The sequence below is a fragment of the Rhinatrema bivittatum genome, chromosome 2 (genome assembly GCF_901001135.1).
Source record: "Rhinatrema bivittatum chromosome 2, aRhiBiv1.1, whole genome shotgun sequence".
In the NCBI taxonomy this organism is placed as follows: Eukaryota; Metazoa; Chordata; class Amphibia; order Gymnophiona; family Rhinatrematidae; genus Rhinatrema; species Rhinatrema bivittatum.
Genome location: NC_042616.1, coordinates 716,605,991 through 716,630,107, shown reverse-complemented (window position 1 = coordinate 716,630,107; position 24,117 = coordinate 716,605,991). Strand labels below are relative to the sequence as shown.

At 41.0% G+C, this 24,117-nt stretch overlaps 1 protein-coding gene across 1 annotated transcript in view; it reads left to right on the top strand.

The window, feature by feature from the left end:
• Nucleotides 1-24,117, top strand: part of STK3 (serine/threonine kinase 3) — a 671,555-nt gene that overhangs the window by 166,766 nt on the left and 480,672 nt on the right. Inside the window, exons 5-6 of the mRNA XM_029591777.1 lie at nt 9,310-9,474; nt 15,907-16,074. Coding sequence (XP_029447637.1) covers nt 9,310-9,474; nt 15,907-16,074 — 333 coding nt within the window. The remainder of the gene's footprint in view (nt 1-9,309; nt 9,475-15,906; nt 16,075-24,117) is intronic.

The window sequence follows — 24,117 nt, the reverse complement described above, 5'->3', positions numbered from 1 at the left end:
AGGTGCTCAAAAAGATTGCAGTTACAATAAAACAAGGGAATTACAAAACTTGGGCAGTGAAAAGGTGAAAGGAATATAACAGTGAGAATAAATTTACCAATTAATGGTGTGAACCAGGTTATGGAGTTTGCAGAGTTATTGAATTACCATGTTGAGGTACCGTTATTAATTACCCTCTTAAGAAATTCTAAGAGTCAGTTAGTGGTGAATTAAGGTTCAAATGGGGTCTGGAAAGGCTTTCATAAATAACCATGTTTTGAGTCTTTTCCTAAATGTAGGAAGGCAGGGTTCCTGTCGCAGATCCGGAGGGATGGAGTTCCATAATGGGGGTCCTGCGGTGGAGAAAGCCCTGTCTCTGGAGGTTATAAGTCGAGTGGTTTTGGAGTGTAGTACCTATAGGGATTCTCTGTAGGATTCTCTGATAGGTCTGGAGGAGGTATATTTTCTGAATGGGATTTGAAGGTTAAGCGGAGAGTATTGATGGATGGCTTTGTAGATGGTGGTTATGGCCTTATATATGATTCTGTAGTGAATTGGCAGCCAATGTAGGTCTTTGAGAAATGTGGTCTCTTCTTCTTGTGTTTGTCAATATTCTGGCTGCCGAGTTTTGAACCATCTGAAGGGGTTTAGTGTGAGATGACGGTAGTCCTAATAGAATCGAATTACAATAATCTAATTTAGCGAAGATTGTTGATTGCAGTACTGTTCTGTAGTCGTTAGTGTGGAAAAGAGGTTTTATTCTTTTTAAGACATGGAGTTTATGAAAGCAGTCCTTGGTAGTTTGATTTATGAATGATTTTAGGTTTAGCCTGTTATCAATGATAACTCCTAGGTCTCTTACTTGTGAAGTTTGTAAGTTGGCTGCTGGATTTGTGTAGATGTTACTGTTTTCAGGGGAAATTAGAAGGAGTTCGCATTTTGAAGAATTTAGTATAAGGTTTAGATTGGAGAGGAGGCCATCGATTTCTCGAAGGCAATTTTCCCAGAATTCTAAAGTTTTTGTGCAAGATTCTTTGAAGGGGATGACAATCTGGACATCATCCGCATATAGAAAGTGTTTAAGGTTCAGTTTAGTTAACAGTTGGCAGAGGGGGAGCAAGTAAATGTTAAAGAACGTGGGTGAGAGAGAAGAGCCCTAAGGAACTCCCAGAGAGGAAGGATAATGTTGAGATTCTTTGCTGTGTATTTTGACCTTGTAGCTTCTGTTCCCCAAGAATGATTTGAACCAGGACAGAGCCGTGCCTGTAATTCCAATGTTCGCTAACTGATTTAGTAGAATTATATGGTTAACCTTATCAAAAGCGGCTGAGAGGTCCAGGAGGATCAGTAAGTAAGCATGACCTTTATCGAGGCCCATGATGAGGTAGTCTGTTAGGGATATGAATAGTGATTCCGTGCTTAGGGATTTTCGGAAACCATATTGGGTAGGGAACAGAATTTTGTGTTCTTCGAGGTAGTCTGTAAGTCTGGCGTTGACTAATTTCTCCATTACCTTGGCTATGAAAGGGAGATTGGATATTGGACGGAAGTTGGTAGGATCTTTAGGATTTAAGTTAGGTTTTTTTAAGAGCAGTTTGATGGAGGCAATTTTCAGGTCGTCTGGATAGATTCCTTGGGCTAAAGAACAGTTGATAATGTCTGTCAGAGCTTTGGATATGGTATCTGGTATTAGCAGGAGTAGTTTGGAAGGGATGTGGTCAAAAGGATGTGACGATGGTTTCATTTTTTTCAATACTGTTTGTATCTCTGAAGTTGTGATGGGTTCAAAGGATTGTATAGAAATGTCTTTGTTGGGATGGAAATATGTGCTGAATGTCAATGAAGTATTAGAATTCAGCTGTGTTAGAAGGTTGGAGATTTTGTTGCTGAAGAAAAAGGCCAACTCCTCTGCTTTTTCTTGTGCTTGGTTGAGCGGAATGTCTGGTGTATTGGTTTGCGTTAAGTTTGATACATAAGCAAACAGGGCCTATAGAGCCATCATTCTTCGTACCAAAAAGGATTTCTACGCCAAAAAAATACACTGCTTCCTATATGACCCAAAAACACTATTCTCATATGTTGCAGCACTCACCACCCCTATTCCTCCAATCATCCCAGAAGAAGAGGCACAAAACAAATCCTCTGAGCTGGCAGCTTTCTTCGACAACAAAATAAAAATCTACTTATTCCGCTGACTTCTTCCAACCCCACTCCAAACTCCCAGCCTCCACCTGACCAAAACCACGCCCCATCGATACACAAACGGTCACTAGAATCTTTTGATCCTACATCATCCTTGGAAATCGAATCTATCATCAAGAAAATGAAGCCCTCTTCGCACCCAATAGACCAAATTCCTTCTCACAATCCCAAACACCATCGCCAAACCTCTGGCCGACATCATAAACTGTTCCCTCACTCACGGAACAGTCCCGGATGCTTTAAAAACAGCCTCTCTGAAACCATTACTAAAAAAAACCTAACTTGGACCCATCTAACCCCATAAATTTCCACCCCATTGCCAACCTACCTTTCATAGCCAAGCTAATGGAAAAACTGGTCAATACTCGACTCACAGACTACCTCGACTCCCACGACATTCTATACCCATCACAATTCGGATTCAGGAAACGCAGAAACACAGAGTCTCTCCTACTCTCACTAACGGACAAAATCCTGATGGGCCTCGACAAAGGTCAATCATACTTGCTAGCTCTGCTAGACATCTCGGCAGCGTTCGACACAGTTAACCAACCACACAATCCTGATCAACCGTCTGATGGAAATAGGCATCTCAAGTTCTGCACTCCTCTGGTTAAAATCCTTTCTAAGCGACAGGTATTACAAAGTAAAAATAATCAACAAAGAGTCTCCCCCTGTAGCGGCCAAGCAAGGAGTTCCCCAGGGTTCCTCGCTCTTGCCAACCCTATTCAACATATATCTTCTCTCCCTATGCCAACTACTCAATAACCTCAACCTCACCTATTTCATTTATGCGGACGACGTGCAGATCCTAATCCCCATCAAGGATCCCATCTCCCACACCCTAAACTACTGGAATAGCTGCCTACATGATATCAATCTTCTTCTCACAAGCCTCAGCCTTGTTCTCAATACGTCCAAGACTGAACTGCTGATCATCTCCCCCAATGATAATAACCCACTAGCCAACACTACTAATACACCATTAGTAAATCAAGTGAGAGACCTTGGAGCCATCCTAGACTCCAGAATGAACCTTAAAAAATTCATTAACACCACCACTAAAGAAGGCTTTTACAAACTACAGGTCCTAAAACAGTTAAGACCTCTCCTTCACTTCCATGACTACCGCTCGGTCCTTCAAGCCATACTATTCTCAAAGATTGATTATTGTAATGCGCTTCTGCTTGGTCTCCAGGCCTCTTCTACTAAACCTCTTCAGATGCTGTAAAACGCTGCAGCCAGGATCCTCACAAACTCTCGCCATATGGACCACATCAAACCGATTCTAAAAATACTTCACTGGCTACCCATCCGCTACAGAATTCTCTTCAAGACACTGACCATTATTCACAAAACCATATTTCAGCAATCCTCTCTCCAACTCACCATTCCCCTCAAACCACACTCCTCAGCAAGATCAACCAGATCTGCATACAGAGACTCCCTCCAGGTTCCCCCGAACAAATCCGCTATACATAACGCCATTGAAAAACGAGCTCTATCAACTGCTGGTCCGCATCACTGGAATTCTCTCCTGCCAGATCTCTGCCAAGAACATAGTCATATCACATTCAGAAAAAAATTAAAAATATGGCTGTTCACCCAAGCATTCCCTTGAAGAAACCTTATGGTAACCCACACGGACCAACACTCCTCCATTGCGTCCTCTTCCCGCCTCACTAAGAAACTGTTTTCTGCTAACTGCGCTCTTATATAATTTATCTAATCGACTCCTCTGTGTAAATTGTATACAATTTTACCATGTAAGCAACTGCTCTCTGCCTACATGCACGGGTCTCTAGTTAGAAATTGTTAATCTATCCCTTTTTTTCTAACAGCCCTGTTCTACATTCCCTGTTGTAATGTAACTTTTTCGCTTTCAGTGTTAACTGGTTTACCCCCTAGTTTATTGTAAACCGGTATGATAAGACTTGGTCTTGAGCATCGGTATATTAAAATAATTTAAATAAATAAATAAACTAAAGAGCAGCAAATCACGTGGACCAGATGGTATGCATCCTAGGGTACTGAAGGAACTAAAAAATGAAATTTCTGATCTATTAGTTAAAATTTGTAATCTATCAGTAAAATCATCCATTGTACCTGAAGGCTGGAGGGTGGCCAATGTAACCCCAATATTTAAAAAGGGCTCCAGGGTCGACCCCTCTATAGACCAGTGAGCCTGACTTCAATGCCAAGAAAAACAGTGGAAACTATTCTAAAGATCAAAATTGTAGAGCATATAGAAAGACATAGTTTAATGGAACACAGTCAACATGGATTTACCCAAGGGAAGTCTTGCCTAACAAATCTGCTTAATTTTTTTGAAGGGGCTAATAAACATGTGGATAAAGGTGAACCGGTAGATGTAGTGTATTTGGATTTTCATAAGGCATTTGACAAAGTCCCTCATGAGAGGCTTCTAAGAAAACTTAAAAAGTCATGGGATAGGAGGTGATGTCCTTTCGTGGATTACAAACTGGTTAAAAGACAGGAAACAGAGAGAAGGATTAAATGGTCAATTTTCTCAGTGGAAAAGGGTAAACAGTGGAGTGCCTCAGGGATCTGTACTTGAACCGGTGCTTTTCAATATATTTATAAATGATCTGGAAAGGAATATGAAGAGTGAGGTTATCAAATTTGCAGATGATACAAAATTATTCAGAGTAGTTTAAATCACAAGCGGATTGTGATACATTACAGTAGGACCTTGCGAGACTGGAAGATTGGGCATTCAAATGGCAGATGAAATTTAATGTGGACAAGTGCAAGGTGTTGCATATAGGGAAAAAGAACCCTTGCTGTAGTTACACAATATTAGGTTCTATATTAGGAGCTACCACCCAGGAAAACGATCTAGACATCGTAGTGGATAATACTTTAAAATTGTTGGCTCATTGTGCTTCTGCAGTCAGAAAAGCAAACAGAATGTTAGGAATTATTAGGAAGGGAATGGTTAATAAAATGGAAAATGTCATAATGCCTCTGTATCGCTCCATGGTGAGACCGCACCTTGAATACTATGTACAATTCTGGTCACCGCATCTCAAAAAAGATATAGTTGCGATGGAGAAGGTACAGAGAAGGGCAACCAAAATGATAAAGGGGATGGAACAACTCCCCTATGAGGAAAGGCTGAAGAGGTTAAGGCTGTTCATCTTGGAGAAGAGACGGAGATATGGTGATGTTTTTAAAAGCATGAGAGTAGATGTGAATTGGTTGTTTACACTTTTGGATAATAGAAGGACTAGGGGGCATTCCATGAAGTTAGCAGGTAGCCCATTTAAGACTAATTGGAGAAACTTCTTTTTCACTCAACGCACAATTAAGCTCTAGAATTTGTTACCAGAGGATGTGGTTAGTGCAGTTAGTATAGCTGGATTCAAAAAAGGTTTGGATAAGTTCTTGGAGTAGAAGTCCATTAACTTGCTATTAATTAAGTTGACTTAGGGAATGGCCTCTGCTGTTACTGGCATCAGTAGCATGGGATCTTCTTAGTGTTTGGGTACTTGCCAGGTTCTTGTGGCCTGGTTTGGCCTCTGTTGGAAACAGGATGCTGGGCTTGATGGACCCTTAGTCTGACCCAGCATGGCAATTTATGTTCTTATATACACACACACACACACATTCACAATAAAAAAAAACCCCAAAACTTTTTTTATTGCCAAAAGTGAAAATAAACAATTTCTGCAAAAATGGCCTCTTCTTATTATATTTATTTTATATTGGTATACAAACATTGCTTGTGATCTTTCATGTGTTTTCTATATCAGTTGGCTGTAATTTAGGTTTTGAATGGGAATGTGATGCAAGCACCATTGTTTGTTTGCTGACCTCTCTGACCTGTTTTTCTTTACAGTACATTTTCTTTACATCATCTACAGGTGCTTTTCCTGCAGGCTGTTAAATAATTACCAACAAATCTTTAAGGTGTTCTTCATTGAGGCTTTTCCTCTAAGAATTTTTTTCAATTTGCAGTGTGACATTTAATGTCTGTATTTTTTTTGAATGCATAGGTTATTTCAAATTATAGCATACTTTATTATAGACCAGCAGAAAAGTTGAAGATTTATCTTTCCTCACTAAATATTGCAACTACATTATATATATATAAGTGCTTCATTTATATTTTCTTTAGTGAAGTAATAATTCTATAATCTGACATAGAAATTACATTTTGAAATGCAGTACATGATATGCATGGTGGTGTTAGAGAAATTTATATGCATTTAAGCTCTGACATATACTCTTTGGGCTTTGGAATAACATTTTATTTAATAATTGTATTTAATAATTCTTTTGTCTTTGTTTTGTTACTTTGAGCTAATACCTCAGTCAGGTCTGGCCTCTAATGAGCTGTGGTGTCATGAGCTTTCATCTTCTGCTCTATAGGGTTTCCCTCTTCTTTTATCCCTTCTTCTGTACCCTCTTTTATAAGTCAGCTGGTGCAGTGACAGTTCTCAGTAGAGGGGGTGGGGTTGGGGGCAGGAAGGCCACAAACTGTAGTTTCTTTTGGACCTGCCATGTATTCTCTCTAAATCTCACCCATTGGTCTTACTATTTTACAGTCAATGATAGGACCATTGGGCAGGCCTTGTTGGTCTCAAAGTGGTTCTCTATGGCTGCTATTTATTTCCTTTTTTTGGACCTCAGATGTGTTACTTCTAATGTAATTCAATGATAGTTTTGTTGTTACAGCAGGTAAAGTTGACAGATTTAACAAAATTAAGATACTTTCTGTTCTGATCGTTATTTCACATCTTAGTGTTTTCATTCATTGAAAACCTCTATCATCTTTCTGAACCTAAGTAAAGTGGGATGCTGTTTTAGTGATCCTTATCAGAAGCACCACATTAATGTATTGTACTGCTATATGCAAAACCTGAGTATATCATAAACATCTAGAGCAGTGGTTCTCAACTTTTTTTCAGCCGGGACACACCTGACAGATGGTTCTCACATGTGTGACACACTGAACATGTGTGTCACACTGAACATGTGACCATCACGGGGCTAAATGTAAATATACATTCTACACCTTAGGGAACCCCCCTTGACCCCTAACAATGGGTGAAGAACTAGGGCATTACCCATACAACTCACCATACAAAAAAAGATATTCTGGTTCTGATGACATCTCAGTAAAAGCAAAACAAACTCCCTTTACTGGCAGGCACAATAGCCCTTATTATGAAAAGACAATAATTTACCACTAATGCATGTCCTATTGAGAAAACACAACAAATAAGATTGATACAAATGCCTACATGCTAGTAAAATACCTCACCTTGGTCACACTCCCAGAACTGATCTTCACCAAGTACAGAAAGACCGCTAGTTATAAATATGGAGATAAACTGGAATGGAAAACCAAAACAGCCACTCTGCATGCAGTGCAAACCTGGATCTGCAATAATGCACACAAACTAACCCACACATAGTTACATCTGTATTATGGAACACACTCAAACAGTAGCAACCCTACCTATGAAAAGGCAACACTACAAATATTTAACCAGGCCCTAAACACTAATACACCTCCTATTAGGAAAACAGAACAAGCCAAGCTGCTATAGATCCACACACAGAAATAATTGTAAGACTATACTAATAAATGTTACAAAACAGCTGATGAATAGAATAACATCTAACAATTAAAAACTCATAAAAATTATTAAAAATTGTCCAAATTTCAATAAAATATTTCAAAACAGCAGACACATCACATAATATCCAATAATTAAAATGGCAGTCAATCAAAAAAAATATACTTAAAAAGCCACCTTTTACTTACCCTCTCCAGCAACTCTCCTACTCCTTTCCCTTACAGACCAATAGCACACACCAGAAGCAGCAGTGGCTGCTGAAGCTCTGTTCTCACAGTCCTCTTTTTAGGGCACACAACCAGTCACTCACACAAGTCCTCTGTCTCATATAGACCAGTAACTTCCCTAACCAGTCTCTCTCCCTCACACACACACACACTAGTCACCTCCCTGACAGTTTCTGTGTGTGTGTCTCTCTCTCTCTCTCTCACACACACACACACACCAGTCACCTCCCTGACCACTCTGTCTCCTTACACATACTAGTCACCTCCCTGACCAGTCTTTCTCTCACACGCAGACACCAGTCACCTTGCTGACCAGTCTGTCTCTCTCTCACACAGAAACCAATCACCTCCCTGACCAGTCTTTATCTCATACACCCACACACCAGTCATCTTCCCTACCAATCAGTCTCTCTCTCTCTCACAGAAACACATCAAGGCCGCCCAGGCTCTCTGTCAATCCACACATGCTCTCTCACTTACATACAAGCTCTCAATCACTCACAAATGCTCCATTCTACCACACACCCACAAAGCTGCCACTCACACACCCAGGCACTCATTCTACCACACACACACAAAGCTGCCACTCATGCACCCATTCTACCATACACACAAGCTGTCACTCACGCACATAGGCACTTATTCTACCACAGGCACACAAAGCTGCCACACACACACACACACACACACACACACACACACACACACACACACACACACACAAGTTCACGTGGAGCCTCTTCTCATTGCTTAGCCCAATAAGCCTGGCCTCCATTCTTCAGCCGTTGCCTGCCTGGCCTCTGGTGGCAGCATGCAGGGTCTCTCCGCTCTTCAGCCGCTTCTGGCCTGGCCTCTGGTGGCGGCATGCAGCATCTCTCTGCTCTTTGGCCCCGCCGGCCTACACTCCCCTACCAACTGCATCGGCTAGTCCACCCCTGGGGAGAAGGGAAGCACAAGTGTGGCAGTGGGACACTGGGAGCCGTGACACACCGGTTGAGAATCGCTGATCTAGAGAGTGGACTCAAAGGAGGTTGTTAAAATAAGAGGGTATGATCATAACAAAATTGTGTACCTGTTACTTAAAAACACTATAAAAGCAAAATATAAAATATATTTGGACAATGCAGAGCAGTGACCTTAGAATAAATGAAAAGAAAAAACTCAATAGTCAAACTGCTACATTTATATTTTGAAGAAGTTTTCATCATTAAATATAGCCTTATGATTGTTTTCATAAAATGGTATTTTATGTATAAACTGACCGCTTAAATATATTTGCTTTTTTTAAATAGCTAACAGAAGATGAAATTGCGACCATTCTTAAATCTACACTAAAGGGCCTTGAATATTTGCACTTTATGAGAAAAATACATAGAGATATAAAGGCTGGAAACATACTTCTTAACACAGAAGGCCATGCAAAACTTGCAGATTTCGGTGTGGCTGGTCAATTGACAGTAAGTAGAAACTATAAACTTTTTAATGACTTTAAACTTTGATTTAGCTTGTGTAAGTATTAGGGATGTGCAGAGGCAAACATTTTGTGTTTTTCTTTCATAAGGTCACAATCATTTGTTTGATTTGTTTCAAACAAAACATTTTTTTGTTTATTCATTTTATTAATTTATTCGTTTCCCATTAAAGTCAATGGGGGAAGTAGTTTGGCCTATTTTGTGCTCCCAAATTGGAGTTTTTAAAATGAAACTTGTGGGTAGACAGTAGAAGGTTGAAAGTATTCCACACATCAAAACTGTCAAAATGGTACCAAAAGTGGCATGAATAGCCAAAGACCCACAATGGGACATAACACTTCCAATAGTTGCAGGAGTAATCCAAGACACTGTGAGGGAAGCAAAGCAGCAGCAAGAGTGGCCAGAACACCCCATGGCTCCAAAAGTGGGACAAAGGGCACCAACAGCCATGGCATGAACTCTCCCTAGGCTGCACAAGAGGAATAAAGTGGCACCAAGTGTGGCATGAGTAGCACAAAGAACCATGAAGGGGGAGCAAAGCACATTGAGAGGCAGAAAAGGCACCAAGAAGGAGATAGAGGACCAACGCAGCAGAAAGAGTTGCATGAAGACCCGAAGCATCATGAAAGGCGCATAGTAGCCAGTCACAGTCTGAAGAACACTGCATGGTTCCAAATGAAGGGCAAAGGGCAATGAGAAGTCAGAGAAAATCCCGGAGGAGGCCTCATATTTCTGTACATTATCAGGAGAGGAAGGGTCTGGATGTTCAGACTTGCAGTTAGTTTTCCACTTTGTTGTGTATGATCTCAGCATTGTCAGTATCATCTGCATCCTCCATCTCTTCACTGGAGGCTAAGATGCTAGTGGCGCCAAATTCTCTTCAGTTACTAGCTGTTCAATATCCTATGATTCAGGGAATCTAGGACACTTTCTTCTTCTGAATCAGTTTTTGTAAATGCTACCTCCATTACCTGAGAAGCAGTATTAATAAAGGAGCACAATTCTGTTTCGGGTGATTCAGTTCTGCTGCTCTTGTCTTTTGCTATGGTATAATCAGTAGAAGGCTAAATACTGGATAAGACTAATAGCCGGAAAGAACCAAAAGAGAAGAGAGTTTGAAAAAAATTTCAAGAGGGCATGAAACTATTAAAGATAACTGGGTTATCTTCTAGGGTAAAACCAAGAGTTGTCAAGTACCTTAAGGAAGGGAATTCTGAAAGAACCTCAAGGATAGTCAGAGCAGAGGAGGAACCACCCATAGGTACTAAGAGTAGCTTGGAACAGCAGCAGCAGCAGTAGCACTGGAGATTAAAATTCCAAGAGTAAGTGCAGAGCAACACAGCGAGAAGAGTGGCAACAAGGCCCCAAGATGTACAGCAAGAGCTAAGGTAGGAAATAAAGGCATCAAAAGTCCCAAGCCACCAAGTGGAGTGGTATCAGGAGTGGCACAAAGAGTCCAAGGGTCTTTAGTGGTGCAGAAGAAGTGCAAAGCATCAGAATGCCATGGCAAGACCCAAAGTTGCCAAGTACAATAAGAGAAAATAATTTGAAAAAAAACCCTCAAACCCTTGAAGACAGCTGGAGCAGATGCAGAACTGCCCAAAGGTACTTAGATGGGTATGGAACATCAGCAGTCACACTGGAAATTTAAAACACAAATAGTAGGTGTAGAGCAATGCCACATGAAGTGGCACTGCTTAGCAAGCACAGTTAGAATGATTGGCAGTGGCACATATTGTCTACTGTCTCATAGCCTATGTAGTACTACAGCTGTACAGTACAATACTACATCCAGAAACTCTCACAGTGTGTGCAAAAATGTATCTCACACACTGTGTATGTGTATGGACTCCTTGTGCTCAAACAAACTGTGAGATCCAGAAGAGACAGACAAGGCTCTGGCTGGTGTTCACTGTAATCTGTCTCTGAAGTTAATAGTAGGTGCAGATTAGAAGACAGTATAGCAGTGTTTAAAGTGAGATAGAAAAACAGAGTGAAAACAGCACAGAGGCATCAAACCCTCAAGACATCATGAGAGGGACAAAAGGAACAAAAAATAGTTGAATAGTTCAAAGCAGTGAAGGCAATAAGGAGCAGCAAAGGTGGCACCAGCAGTGGCATGAATTCCCCAAGGCACACTGCAAAGCAGCAAAACAGTTCCCGTAGTAGCAGATGTTCTCCAAGGCACCATGAGAGAGCCAGGAACAGGCTGGGCAGTAACAGTGAGTGACTTAGCAAGGTGTAGAGCCAGAAAAGAGATGGGGTGGGAGGAACAATTTGTATTTTATTCTTTTTTTTTTTACATATTTCTTTTCGGGGACAAAGCACCCCAGTATAAATAAGAAAAGCAGGGTGGGAGAACTAGGCCGGGATCTTAGAGATATACATCAAAACAGTAAGGTAGAGTACCAGAAAAGAGGTGAGACTGGAAGAAAAATTTACATGGTTTTATTCCATTTTGTTTTTTGAACAAAACACCCCAGTATAACCAGGAAAGAAGTAGAGTTGAAGAATTAGACTGGGATTCAAGTAGCATCAAAATCCCCATGATATAGCATCAGGGCGTGGCAGCAAAAACCCTCAAGATGCAATTGGTTGTCTTGCCATTTGCATGGAAATTCTGGAAAACCCAGCAAAGGCAGATTAATTTTTAAAAACACCAACTTTTCCATCAACTCTGATGCCAGCCTTGAATTATGAAGGTTTACAATGTCATTGAGAAGATATATTTTCTGGGCATGATAGCTGATGGGCAGGAAAGATAATGTTGAGCCTCCTCATCCAGGTCTGGTCAGACCATAGACCTGTGTACTCAATATGCCAGTGGATTGTGCCTATGACCTTGATGCATGTCACAGAAATTTCTGTTGGGATTTCCTTTGCTGGGATGGGGAGAGGGTCTCTGTTTCTGGCTGCTTTAGCTATGGCCTGTGTCAGGAGAGGTGGTTCTGGGAGGGCAACATAGCTTTGGAATATTGAGGAGGGGGGAGGAAGTGTGATAGCTGTGACAATGCTGCTCATGCTTGCACTTCTGTCTGGCATGGCCACTCTTTCCTATGTTTCATCCCCACTTCGCGTTGACTTTGGTGCTTCTTTCATTCACCCTAACTGCCAGTATCTCCCTCATGTAAATGAGATGCTGGGACTGGAGGGCGAGACCCCCTTTCATCCATGGATCACAAAATGTGACGAGCTGTTGCAAGAAATCCACAAACTGTAGCATCTCTGCTTTCGTTCTGTTTTTGCTCATAAAAACTCTAACTTTTTATCTCCAGAATGACCTTGCCTAGGGTGGTGCTTCTGGAGTCCTGATCCTCCGTGGCATCCTTGAAATGTTTTAGGATTTGTATCAGTTGTTTCATAAGTTCTTGGAGGATAAGTCCATTACCTGCTATTAATTAAGAATTAGAAAGAATTAGAAAATAGCCACTGCTATTGCTAGCAACAGTAATATGGAATAGACTTAGTTTTTTGGTACTTGCCAGGTTCTTATGGCCTGGATTGGCCACTGTTGGAAACAGGATGCTGGGCTTGATGGACCCTTGGTCTGACCCAGTATGGCATATTCTTATGTACTACCCAGACATGATGCCCTGGGGAGAGCCATATCTATCTCTGATTCTAGAGATAGATCATGATGGAGTATCAGCTGTTCTACTAACCTCTGCAGCATCAGGTAGTTAGAATTCTAGTAGATGCCAGCATCTTGAATCAAACCCTTATGAGGCATCCTGGATCCTTCCTGCTTTTCATGAAGAAGCTATAATGAAAATGCTACGCTATTTTCCTGCACTTTCTATCAAGTCCTTCAGGACTGGAATCCTTGTGCCCCAGTACATGGGTATCTCTCACTGCTAGGTTCAGCAAGTGTGCAAAGCAATGGATCCTCTGATCACCCACATCTTCTACTGCCTTTATAATATTTTTCCTACTGTCTTTCACAAAAAAACCTACATGAAGACTCCTGCCTCTCTGGTCTAACTGCGAGCCTTCCAGCATATTTCTTATGGCTGGTAGGATATTGTACAAAATATGGGGGCTGTCCATCAGCTGGGTGTGCAGCACAGCCTACTGACTGCACCCTATTGCTTGGTCCTCGCTAAAGTTGCATCTTGCCCCTGCCTTGGCCAGCTCCCACCAGTGTGCTGTCAGTGAGAGTTAGGCATGTGTAGCATTCGCGCTGGTCCAGATGTCACTGCTGAAATGCACTCTACCCTCCTCTGCTTTGGCCAGCTGTGCCTTCATGTGACTATGGCACTGATTCTACAGGGGTGGGGATGATCTGCCTAGTAAATGGAGACCTGGAGGGCACTTTATAATTGGGGGCTAACACTTGTGGCAAACGCTTAAACCCCAGGTTCTCCACTATCTGTAGAGACTGGTCATCCAGGGCAATCATTTCCTTGATGCACCTCATCTCTACTTTCGATGCTGCCTGCCTATTATCCCAAGACAATAATACAGAACATCACTCCATTTCCTTTATGGTAGTTTGCCACTGCAGATATATAGCAGGGGGGCTGCTGGCCTACTGCCTGATTATTGGAAGTGGCTATGGGCTCAGCTTGTGGAAAAGTTTTCCCCATTTTCAACCCCTTTGCTATGGATTTAGCTTTGAGTGGCAGAGGGGGGTTCCCCTGATGCCATTGCTAATGGTGGTGTTTCTGTAGGTGTTGTCTACCAGTTTTTGTCAGATGCCCTAGTGACTTCCCTTGCCTGATGGTCTTATTGCAGTGAATACACTTAGCAAAATGCAGATACTTCTTCACTTTAAAATGCTTCCAGACCAGGGATGTCTTGTTTAATCTTGTCTCTGCATCCTTGGGGGCTTCTGCTGGCACTGAAGTTGAGGTTGAGGGTTAACCCTGAGGTAAAAGGTCAGGGGTATCATTCATGTTCTTTGCCTGCACTACCTGCTCTTCCTGGGGGTTGCCTCCTCACTGAAAGCTAAGATCCTAATAACAAGAGCTCCCAAATTCCCTTTGGCTAGTAACTCTTTGATATTTTCTAATTTGGGGAATCCCAAATATGATTCTTCCTTAGAATCAGTTCTTGCAAATACTGCCTCCATTACCTTAGAAGCAATAATCATGAAGGAGCATGCTGCTGGTTTTAGATATTGCACTTCTGCTGCCCCTGTCCATGCCCTACCCTGCTAACACCAGCCTCAGATGACTCTCCTGCCTTTTGCCTCTACTCCAAAACAAGAGAGACAGGAACAGGTGACACATATTCTACAAATTTGCTTGAGCTGGCTTATACTGTTGGCTTTCTACAGCTTAAAGATTTTCTTAACTGTAGGAGCAAGACTTCCCTTTTCTCGTTGCTGCTACTACTACTTTTTATACTGCTGGGTGGCTCTGCAGCAACACCTAATCTTCTGCCTCTGCCATTCCCTTCTCTTTCCTTTCCTCGCAGTGGCATGATGAAATTTGAAGTTGCTTCCAGGGTATTTTGATATCACAATAGACTTTGATACTGTACCAGCACTCACTAATATCACTCTAGTACTGAATGAGTGTATTTATCACACAAACACACTCAGTCAGGTTTAACAGACTGAGTTTATTTCCGTGCTTAGCATGCATAGTGCCAACTTGCCAAGCAGAGTTAGCAACTTGCTAGTGGCACAAACTCAGCCTGTCTTTCTAGGGCTATCCCTCACTGTGTGAGCAAAAATGTCTGTGTCACTCATATATATGCACGCACATTCTGTAGTGATATTTACTCATGCCAATTCAGGATTTGTACTAATTTGCTTTTTTAAAAATTCCTTAAGCTGTATTCATGAAACAGTCATGTTAACAATAAAGTAAAAAATGACCTCAGACACTGGATCCAGTTGGTTCATAGAAACTGTTAGGATTTAGGGGATTAGAAGTGCTCAGAGGATATCAAGAAGAGTGATTATTGTTGTTTGCTATATAGTGTTTTGGATAAAGTTTTGGTTTAAAACCTAGAGTGTATGAAAGTTCCAATAGAAAGTTAAAGGGGCACTGGTGGGGGGAGTGTGAGGAACCCAGTATATCATACCATAATGTTTAATCTTTGTTTATATTAGTGCTACTTTGGCAAAGATACACAGACTAAAGGAAGAAAGACAATAGCATCTCAAAAGGAACTGGTGCAGTGCAACACGTCAGTCCTAGATCATCAATCTGCATTTAGCGCTGCACCGTAAATAAATATTAGAAAATTTCAAATACCCATTATACTAATCCTGACAATGTCCCTTTAATTTTTTAGTGGAACTTTCACATATTCTGGGTTTTAAATTAAAAAAAAATATATATTGTAGATGCACTATATTCAAAACACTATGGCAATCAGTGTCTCTCTAAATGTTAAAAAGATCCTCTTGTTAAACACCTATGACTTGGTTCTAGGTGGCTATCACATGCAGATATTGTATTACAGGATACAATGGCAAAGCGGAATACTGTGATTGGTACTCCTTTTTGGATGGCTCCAGAAGTAATTCAAGAAATTGGTTATAACTGTGTAGCAGACATCTGGTCCCTTGGTATCACATCAATAGAAATGGCTGAAGGAAAGCCTCCATATGCTGATATTCATCCAATGAGGGTAAGAATTGTGCTTTTGTATGAGACTTAAATATTTGCATGTTAGCAGTAAATTAAGGGTGTCAAACTTAAGCATAAGATTACTAATAGTTAATGTATATTGCATTATTGCAATTTATGGGTTCATTCGTCCATCAGTTGATTTGTGATAGCTAGAGACACCAAGGTCTCTAGAGGCAGTGATTATCTATTCAGATCACGATTTTGTGGTTTCAAAAATAGGTATACAGGTAAAATTGAAAAAAACAGAAAGCTAATCACAAAAATGGAAGAGAAAAGCTTATGAAGTTTTGTTCCAAAAAGAAAGCATTAAAATGCTGTTTGAAAAAGATTAAAGGAATATTTAGAACAGACCTGATATACCAATGTTATAGATGAAAACTGGCAGAATCTAAAGAAGGCAAATTTAATTTGTTTTTCAAAGTTATGGGCTGCTTTTCCAAGTAAAAGGAGTTTAAAGCAGTGGACAGCAAGAAACACAAATTAGAACATAGACAAATATGCTCAATACAAATTCATACAGTCAATAAAAAATAAAAAGATATAGAATTAACATGAAATAGTTCTAATGATGACCAGATAAAAGAGCAAGGCACAAAGTCCACACCTATAAACTACCTTTAAAGAATAGCAGCAAGTCCTAAACACAAACCGGTATCTTAAACTGAAAGAAGTCAGCAACAGTGCATAAACCCATTCAAAACAAGTTCCGTAACAACAATACATTTGTCACTTACACTTTCAGAGTTGTATAGAACCCAGTCTAAGAGAATCAAAGCAGTTGCCATCATGATTGAACAATTGACCTAAGTGAATTTCCTGCAATATGTTATAACAGTGAAAACAGCTAGGTTTTTAAACATTTCTTAAATGTCAGATAATGCTGCTCCAAACTGGCCTCTCTTGGGAGGGTAGGTGCAATGACTGAAAATGCTCTCTTTCTCTCTCTCGACTTTACACACCACTACTCCATCAAAGACAGTAAATTCAGAAGTGCTTCCTGGCTAGATCTTAATTTTCTATTGGGCAGTACCAGCTTAGGCAATCTTTCAGATAAACCAGACCCTTTGCTCTGAAAACTCTAAAATTAAATGAAAAGAATCTAAATTTTGCCCTAGACACTAACAGAAGCCAGTGAAGTTCCTGTAATAAGGGAATTGCTCTCTGCCTACGTGATCTCCCCAAGAACACCCATATAGCAGCATTTTCTTCTAAATGCAGTTTGAATATTCATTATGGTTTGGTAACCCAACATAAATAAACTTACAGTAATCAAGGTGGGAGATCATGAGAGAACGCACAATTGTTTTAAAAGCACCCTCTTATAAAAATCAGTGGAAGAAAGGTTTAAAAACCTGGAATGATTTATTTTAAAAAATTGTTCAACTAACTACTACTAGTACTATTACTTATCACTTCTATAACACTACTTGACATATGCAGCGCTGTGTAAAAAAACATAAGAGACAGTCCTTTCTCTGTAGAGTTTATAATCTTATTAAAACACACAAGGCAATAGAGCTTTTGGGAATTTCATTTTTTAAAAAAATGGTTAAAATCAATAAGACTGTAAGGCTGACAATCAGGGTTAAAATTTAAAGATTGATTTTTAGACTTGATGTGAATATGGCAAGAGAGGAAGCATGATGTAGTAACTCAGGAAGGTTATTCCAAGCATGTGATGTAGCCAGGTGGAAAGCATGGATTTGGGAGTTGGCGGTAGAGAAAGGCATTGATAGGTGTGACTTGCCTGATGAGCAGAGTTCATGAGGAAGGATATAGGGAGAGATAAGAGAGGAAAAGAGGTAGTGAGGGGCTGCAGAGTGAAAGTCCTTGTAGGTGAGTAAAAGGAGCTTGAACTATATGTGGAAACAGATAGGGGACCAATTAATTATTTGAGATGGAGCATTATATGGGTGTAGTGACTTTGGCGAAAGATAAATCGTGCAGCTGAATTGTGGTTAGATTATAGTGGAAAGAGATTTGAGATGTGAGGATTAGGTTGTAGTAGTCTAAACAGGATATGATAGATAGTGGAAAAGAGTTTAGGTACTGTTAAGGAAGGAAGGGGTAGATTTTCTTGATATTTTAGAGAAAGAAATGATACATTTTAGATGTGTATAAAGTTGTTCGTCAGGCTGAGGGAACTGGAAGGATGTCTGTGTCATCCACAGAAACACAGAAAGGGGGGGAAAAGGGAAAGTGGGTTTGACAGGGTAGGGGAGAGAAGGGGGGGGGGGGGGGAGGTAAGGAGTTCTGTCTTAATTGTATTGAGTTTAAAGTCATCCAGGCAGAAATGTCAGACCAGCAGGCTGGTATTTCTGATGGAATTTCTGGTATAGAGAGGTAAATCTGGGAATCATCAGTGTAAACATGGTATTGGAAGCCATGAGAGGAGATCAGAGCTCCAAAGGGAATTAGTATAGGGAGAGAATTGAAGAGGGCCCAGGATAGAGCACTGAGGCACACCAGTTGGTAAATGGCATGGTGCTTGAGGAGAATCTATCAGAAGACATGCTGAAAGTGCAATGGGAGAGGTAAGAAGAGAACCAAAGCTGTATGGATTCCTGAAATCTTAAGTGAGGACAGTGTAACAAGAAGTGGGTGGTGATCATCAGTGTGTTAAAAACAGTGGATAGGTCAAGGGAGGTAAGAATCAAGTAAAGGCCTTTGGTTTTAGCCATAAACAGATTAAAGAAAAATGAGTATATAATTTATGTGTGGAAGCAGAGAGATAAACCTAAAGAAATATATAAAATGAGAATGATCACCGCAAAGAATGTGGAAAGAAAAGGCACATCAGTATTCTTGGGATAGATTTATAAGCAATGTTGAAGATGATGTACATACCATATTTAAAAAAATGCACTTAAATTTCTTAGTAGCTGATGCACACATTAATTCACTCCATAGTGTTTTAAAGAAATGTACTCCCAAAAAGGCTTTGCAAAAGACATACATTCATACCAGGAAAACATTTCATTTCTTTTTTTTTTTTTTTTTTTTTTTTTACATTTATAGATTGTATCAGGGCCAGTGCAAGGGTATTAGGCGCCCTAGGCGATCCTTCAAGCCTCCCCCCGGTCTCGCCGCCCCCCTACCTCACCCTGACTCCTACCTCATTCACGCTGCATCTCAGGGCCACGAGCAGGTTGGGCGCTGCTTGTGGCCCGACGAATTTCTATTGCTTTTTGCAGCGAGTGGGATAGACGCGGCTTGCAGCACCACATGACAGCTCTTCGGCGCCCCCTACTGGTCAGAGCCATAGGTGACCGCCTAAATTAACCTATTGGACACGCCGGTCCTGGATTGTATGAATAAACATCCCAAAGTGGTTTACAGTATTAGAACACAAAACAAAGTATCAGTACATTAGAACAGTGGTTCTCAACCTTTTCCCCATCGTGACACACCTGACAGACCACACTCACATCGGTGACACACTGCTCATTACAATTCATGGCAGAAATAAAAAATAAAGGCCCAGTATTATTTTTATTGTTAAGAATGACACAAGGGAAAGATAAGTACTCTGTCTGAACAGAAATTGCATAAACATCCCATACCAAAACAGCGCCAATTTCCAGCACTCAAATTTACAAGGCAAAACTGAAAATATTACACCAGGCCGTAAAACTCCAATACTCCTCCTATTAGGAAAACGGACCAAGCCAGGCTGCTATAGAGTCCTACTCAGAAACTACACGCCAGCAGAATACCTCACCTCAGTCACATGTTCAGATCCTCACCTAACAAAGAATAAAGAGACCATAAAGCATAAATAGAAACATGCCAAGGAAAACTGAACTGGAAACTGGAACAAGCCAGAGATTCTGTGTGCAGTGTAACAAAGGAAAAAGAGAAACATCACCAGTGTCATAAAACAAATCAAGAAATATAAAATCAATAGCAGTAAAATCATCTGATGAATGAAATATCCAATAATTAAAAACTCATACCAAAAATTTCTAGACCCATTAAAATATTTCCAAATCGCAGGCAAAAAGATCCAATAATGAAAAATAATAATGATAAAAAAAATGCTTTGCTCTGCATACCTGGGAACGTTTGATATCCAGGTGCCCTGAGATTGTTTTGAGTTAGCAGGATGGTTTGCTTGCAACTTTCTCCTCTCTCTGTCAGACACAAGCTCTCTCTCTTACACTGGCTCTCAATCACACACATATACACATGCTCTCTCCCTCACTTACACTCTTGGACGCGCGTTTTCCCTTGCCCCTTATTCAGTAAGGGGAGGAAAACGCGCGTCCAACCCGCGGCACCTAATAGCGCCCTCATCCTGCAAATGCATGTTGATGGCCCTATTAGGTATGCGCACGGGATACAGAAAGTAAAATGTGCAGCCAAGCCGCACATTTTACTTTCAGAAATTAGCACCGACCCAAAGGTCGGCGCTAATTTCTTCCGGCGCCGGGAAAGTGCACAGAAAAGCAGTACAAACTGCGATATTAAGTCAGAGGTCCCGAAAAGTAAAAAAATAAAATAAATAAATTTGAATTTGGCCCGCGGCTGTCGGGCCAAAAATCGGATCCTCAATTTTGCCGGCGTCCGGTTTCCGAGCCCGTGGCTGTCAGCGGGCTCGAGAACTGACGCCGGCAAAATTGAGCATCGGCTGTCAAACCCGCTGACAGCCGCCGCTCCTGTCAAAAAGGAGGCGCTAGGGACGCGCTCCCTCAGTTACTGGAATTGTCAGCAGACCCTACTACACTACATAGAAATATCTTGTTTTGAAAATTGTGGTAGGTAGCATGGCCACTCATAAGTATAAATACTATAGCTCTACTGTTTTGCAGTGGGCCTCCAGCATCTGTGAATAGACATCTGATTTGATATTTTCTAACTTTCCCCTGACTTGCGCACAGATTTTTTCCCAGTTTGTATTTATGGTTCTTTTCTGATTTTGACTTCTGACATAGCAAATGAAAACATTGATGTTTCAGTTAGGCTGCCACAGAGCTGTATGTTTTACTAAGTTCACCCCATATCTTTCCTTTTGTGAAGAGTTGGGTTTTCATCTGAAATAATTTGGCTGATTTTGAATAGACTGAACACTGAGTTTTCTTTATAAAAATATATATATTTTTTAATATATTGTTAATTATTATGGTTATTTTTCAATGTTCCTTGTAATTTTTCAATGTTCCTTGTAAAAATATATATATTTTTTAATATATTGTTAATTATTATGGTTATTTTTCAATGTTCCTTGCAATAAGCCCAGGGTGGAACGTCCCAACCAGGGTAACTTATTGTTTAATGTAAACCGGATTGATTTGTATTGTATGCAGGAATTCCGGTATATAAAAATTAAAAATAAATAAATAAATATATTTTCTGTTGCCTTAATTTTGTTGTGAATCACAAAATATACCTTGGGAATCGGATGCGCAGAGCCACAAAGCGTATTCATTTGATGCCGGACCGCCGATGTTACCGGTCTTGATGGATATCAGCATTATCTGTTTTTCCCTTGCCAGCAGTACTGTGGTATTTACAAAGGATAACCCCTGACACAGCCCTATAATAGGGCGATACTTGGCCAGAGTTGGGCATATTTATTTATATTGGAGATTTTAATTTTGAAGCTCAATAAAGGACTCCATTTTAGATGTCTCATCTTACCATTATTGCTTCCTGGCTATATGAGACCGTCTTCCATTTTGCTTTATATGAAAGTCAATAATTTGCCACTTATTTGAAAAGCTAGTAGAAAAGCCCATCTTTGAATGATGGGAGACCTTAAATAGCAGGGTATAAATAAAGTTGTTTGTTCACCTTACTTTTCCCCCTCTTCTCATATGAAGCATTTGTTATGGGATCCCCAACCAGTATTCACCTTGGCTCTTAAGGTTAGGTGATAGATGAATGCAATAACTAAAATAAATAAATATGTCTCCATCTGGGATTGCATGGGTGGTGGGGCTGTATTGGCAGGTGGGGGTTTTGTGTCTGTGAGAGTGGGAATGTAGAGGGGTATGGGTAGGGATGCTGTGTCTGTAGGGTAGGTATGTTGTGTCTGTGTGTGTGTAAGGGCCCACTCTTGTTCCCCTTGAACTCTCCATTCTCTCCCATCTTCTCTGTGCTCTCCCCTTCTCTACTGCCTCTCTCCTTGGGCCCCAGGCCTTGCCTCTGTTTCAGACTGATTTCTACCCTGCCAGGTGATGGGAGCCTGAATTCCATGCCTGTCCCGCTAGCGATCCTCATCCATGACACTTCTTCTGAACTAGCCCTGCTGCTGGTCACTTTGTTGGGGTCATCAGGGCCCAGTTTCCTCACAAACAGTGCTGCTCACTAGTTTCCCCACCATGCAAACTTCTGTTGTATCTTTGCCACATTTGCCTTGCAGTTTTATCTCTCCTGCCTTGCCGATGATGACAGGAAGGCTGGTGCCAGCTCATCATGCTTGATGTACGGTCTTAAAGTAGAGCTATGCAATCCACACTTGCTGGTGTTTATGAAGCACACAAGCTTCACCTGCCTTTTTCTGTATATTCAGATGAGCCTGTTTTTCTGGTTGAAAGGAGCAGTTCCGTTGAAGGTCTGATTCCAATGTAAATCTAAGCTAAACATGACTCTATTGATGTTTAGTGAAAGTCAGGATTCTATTTTGGTATTTCTGTATATTTATTTCACTTCTTCTACAAATTTAATGCAGCAAGTTTCTGAAGTAAGATCATGTGCCATAAGAGCTTATTGAGAAATGTGACCATAAGGTGGAAGTGCTAAAGAGAAATACAATCTTTGTATTTAAGGAAGACCTGACAGTAAAAAGAAATTACATCATACAACACAGTTGCTGGATAGACGTTTGTTAGGCATATCTTTCATATGCATTTTCTGTCTATAAGTTTAACAAGACTTAAAATCTGTATGATTAACCTTGTGGCATGTTGATATACATTTTGATATTTAATGTTGTATTTTTTTTAAGTGACTAGGCAAGGCATCTAGGGTTCTGCGAACAAAATATTAACATTTTGTGACAGTTCCGTAGTCTTTCTCCAGTGGAATGTATGTCTATATCAGGTGGTTGAAAAATATACTGAAGACTTGGCTTGGGGGGGATCACTTATCAGATTTTCCCTCTCTCAGGAACTGGGAGGACATATTGCAGGGCTTCCCAGACCTGTGGAAGTGACCCCACAGACACTTGGTTTTTCAGGATATTCATAATGAATATGCCTGGGATAAATTGGCATCCATTAAAGACCCAGGGGCCAATGCAATATCGTGTGCTCAGGCTAGCACACAGCTCAACCAGCGATTGGATGTGCGTTTTGGATGTGCTAGGCTAACACCCAATGCAATAAGGGGATTACTGTGTCCAAAACACGCATCAAACTCATGCGTCTCTAGTAGCACTCATCGCAAGTAAATGCTGCGTAGATGAGGATATTAGCTATTACCACCGATGCAAAAAAATTGATATGTTCCCTGTGTGCACTTTTTAATACGGCATATTTAACGACAGCTCTGGAGTTCCTAGACCAGTTTTCTTATGCACCTTGGTTTCTTCAGTAAAGGAACAGGCGCAAGAGGGGTACCTAAGCTCTGAATCTCACTGTTGTGGGTCCCGGCCGCGCTTACCCGCGGCCAGACCCCCCTACCTCCTCCTCTTTTTCCTGCACAGAGTCCCGATCGTGGCGGGCAGCAGCGCACGGGCCGTGACGTGACTGCCTCTGGACGTCGGGGAGCAGCGTCAGTAAAGATGCGGCAAGCCCCGCCTCTTAAAGGGGCAGTGACACCAAGACCAGGCCGGCCCCAGAAGATGACATCATCAGCCAGGGGGATTTAAACTCCCTCTGAAGAATGGAAGATGCCTTTGCAACAGGTTCCAGTGGTAGTCTGCTGTTCTTCTGGTTTTCCTGTCTTCTGGCTTGACTCAGATTGGATTTGGACTTCGTCGTTCTCTGCCTGCCCTGACCAGTGGTTTGGGTTTCTCTGTTTTCTGGCTTGACTCGGAGTGGAACCCGGTCTGTGTTGTTTGCCGCCTGCCTTGGACCTTTGCCTGGAACCCGGACTG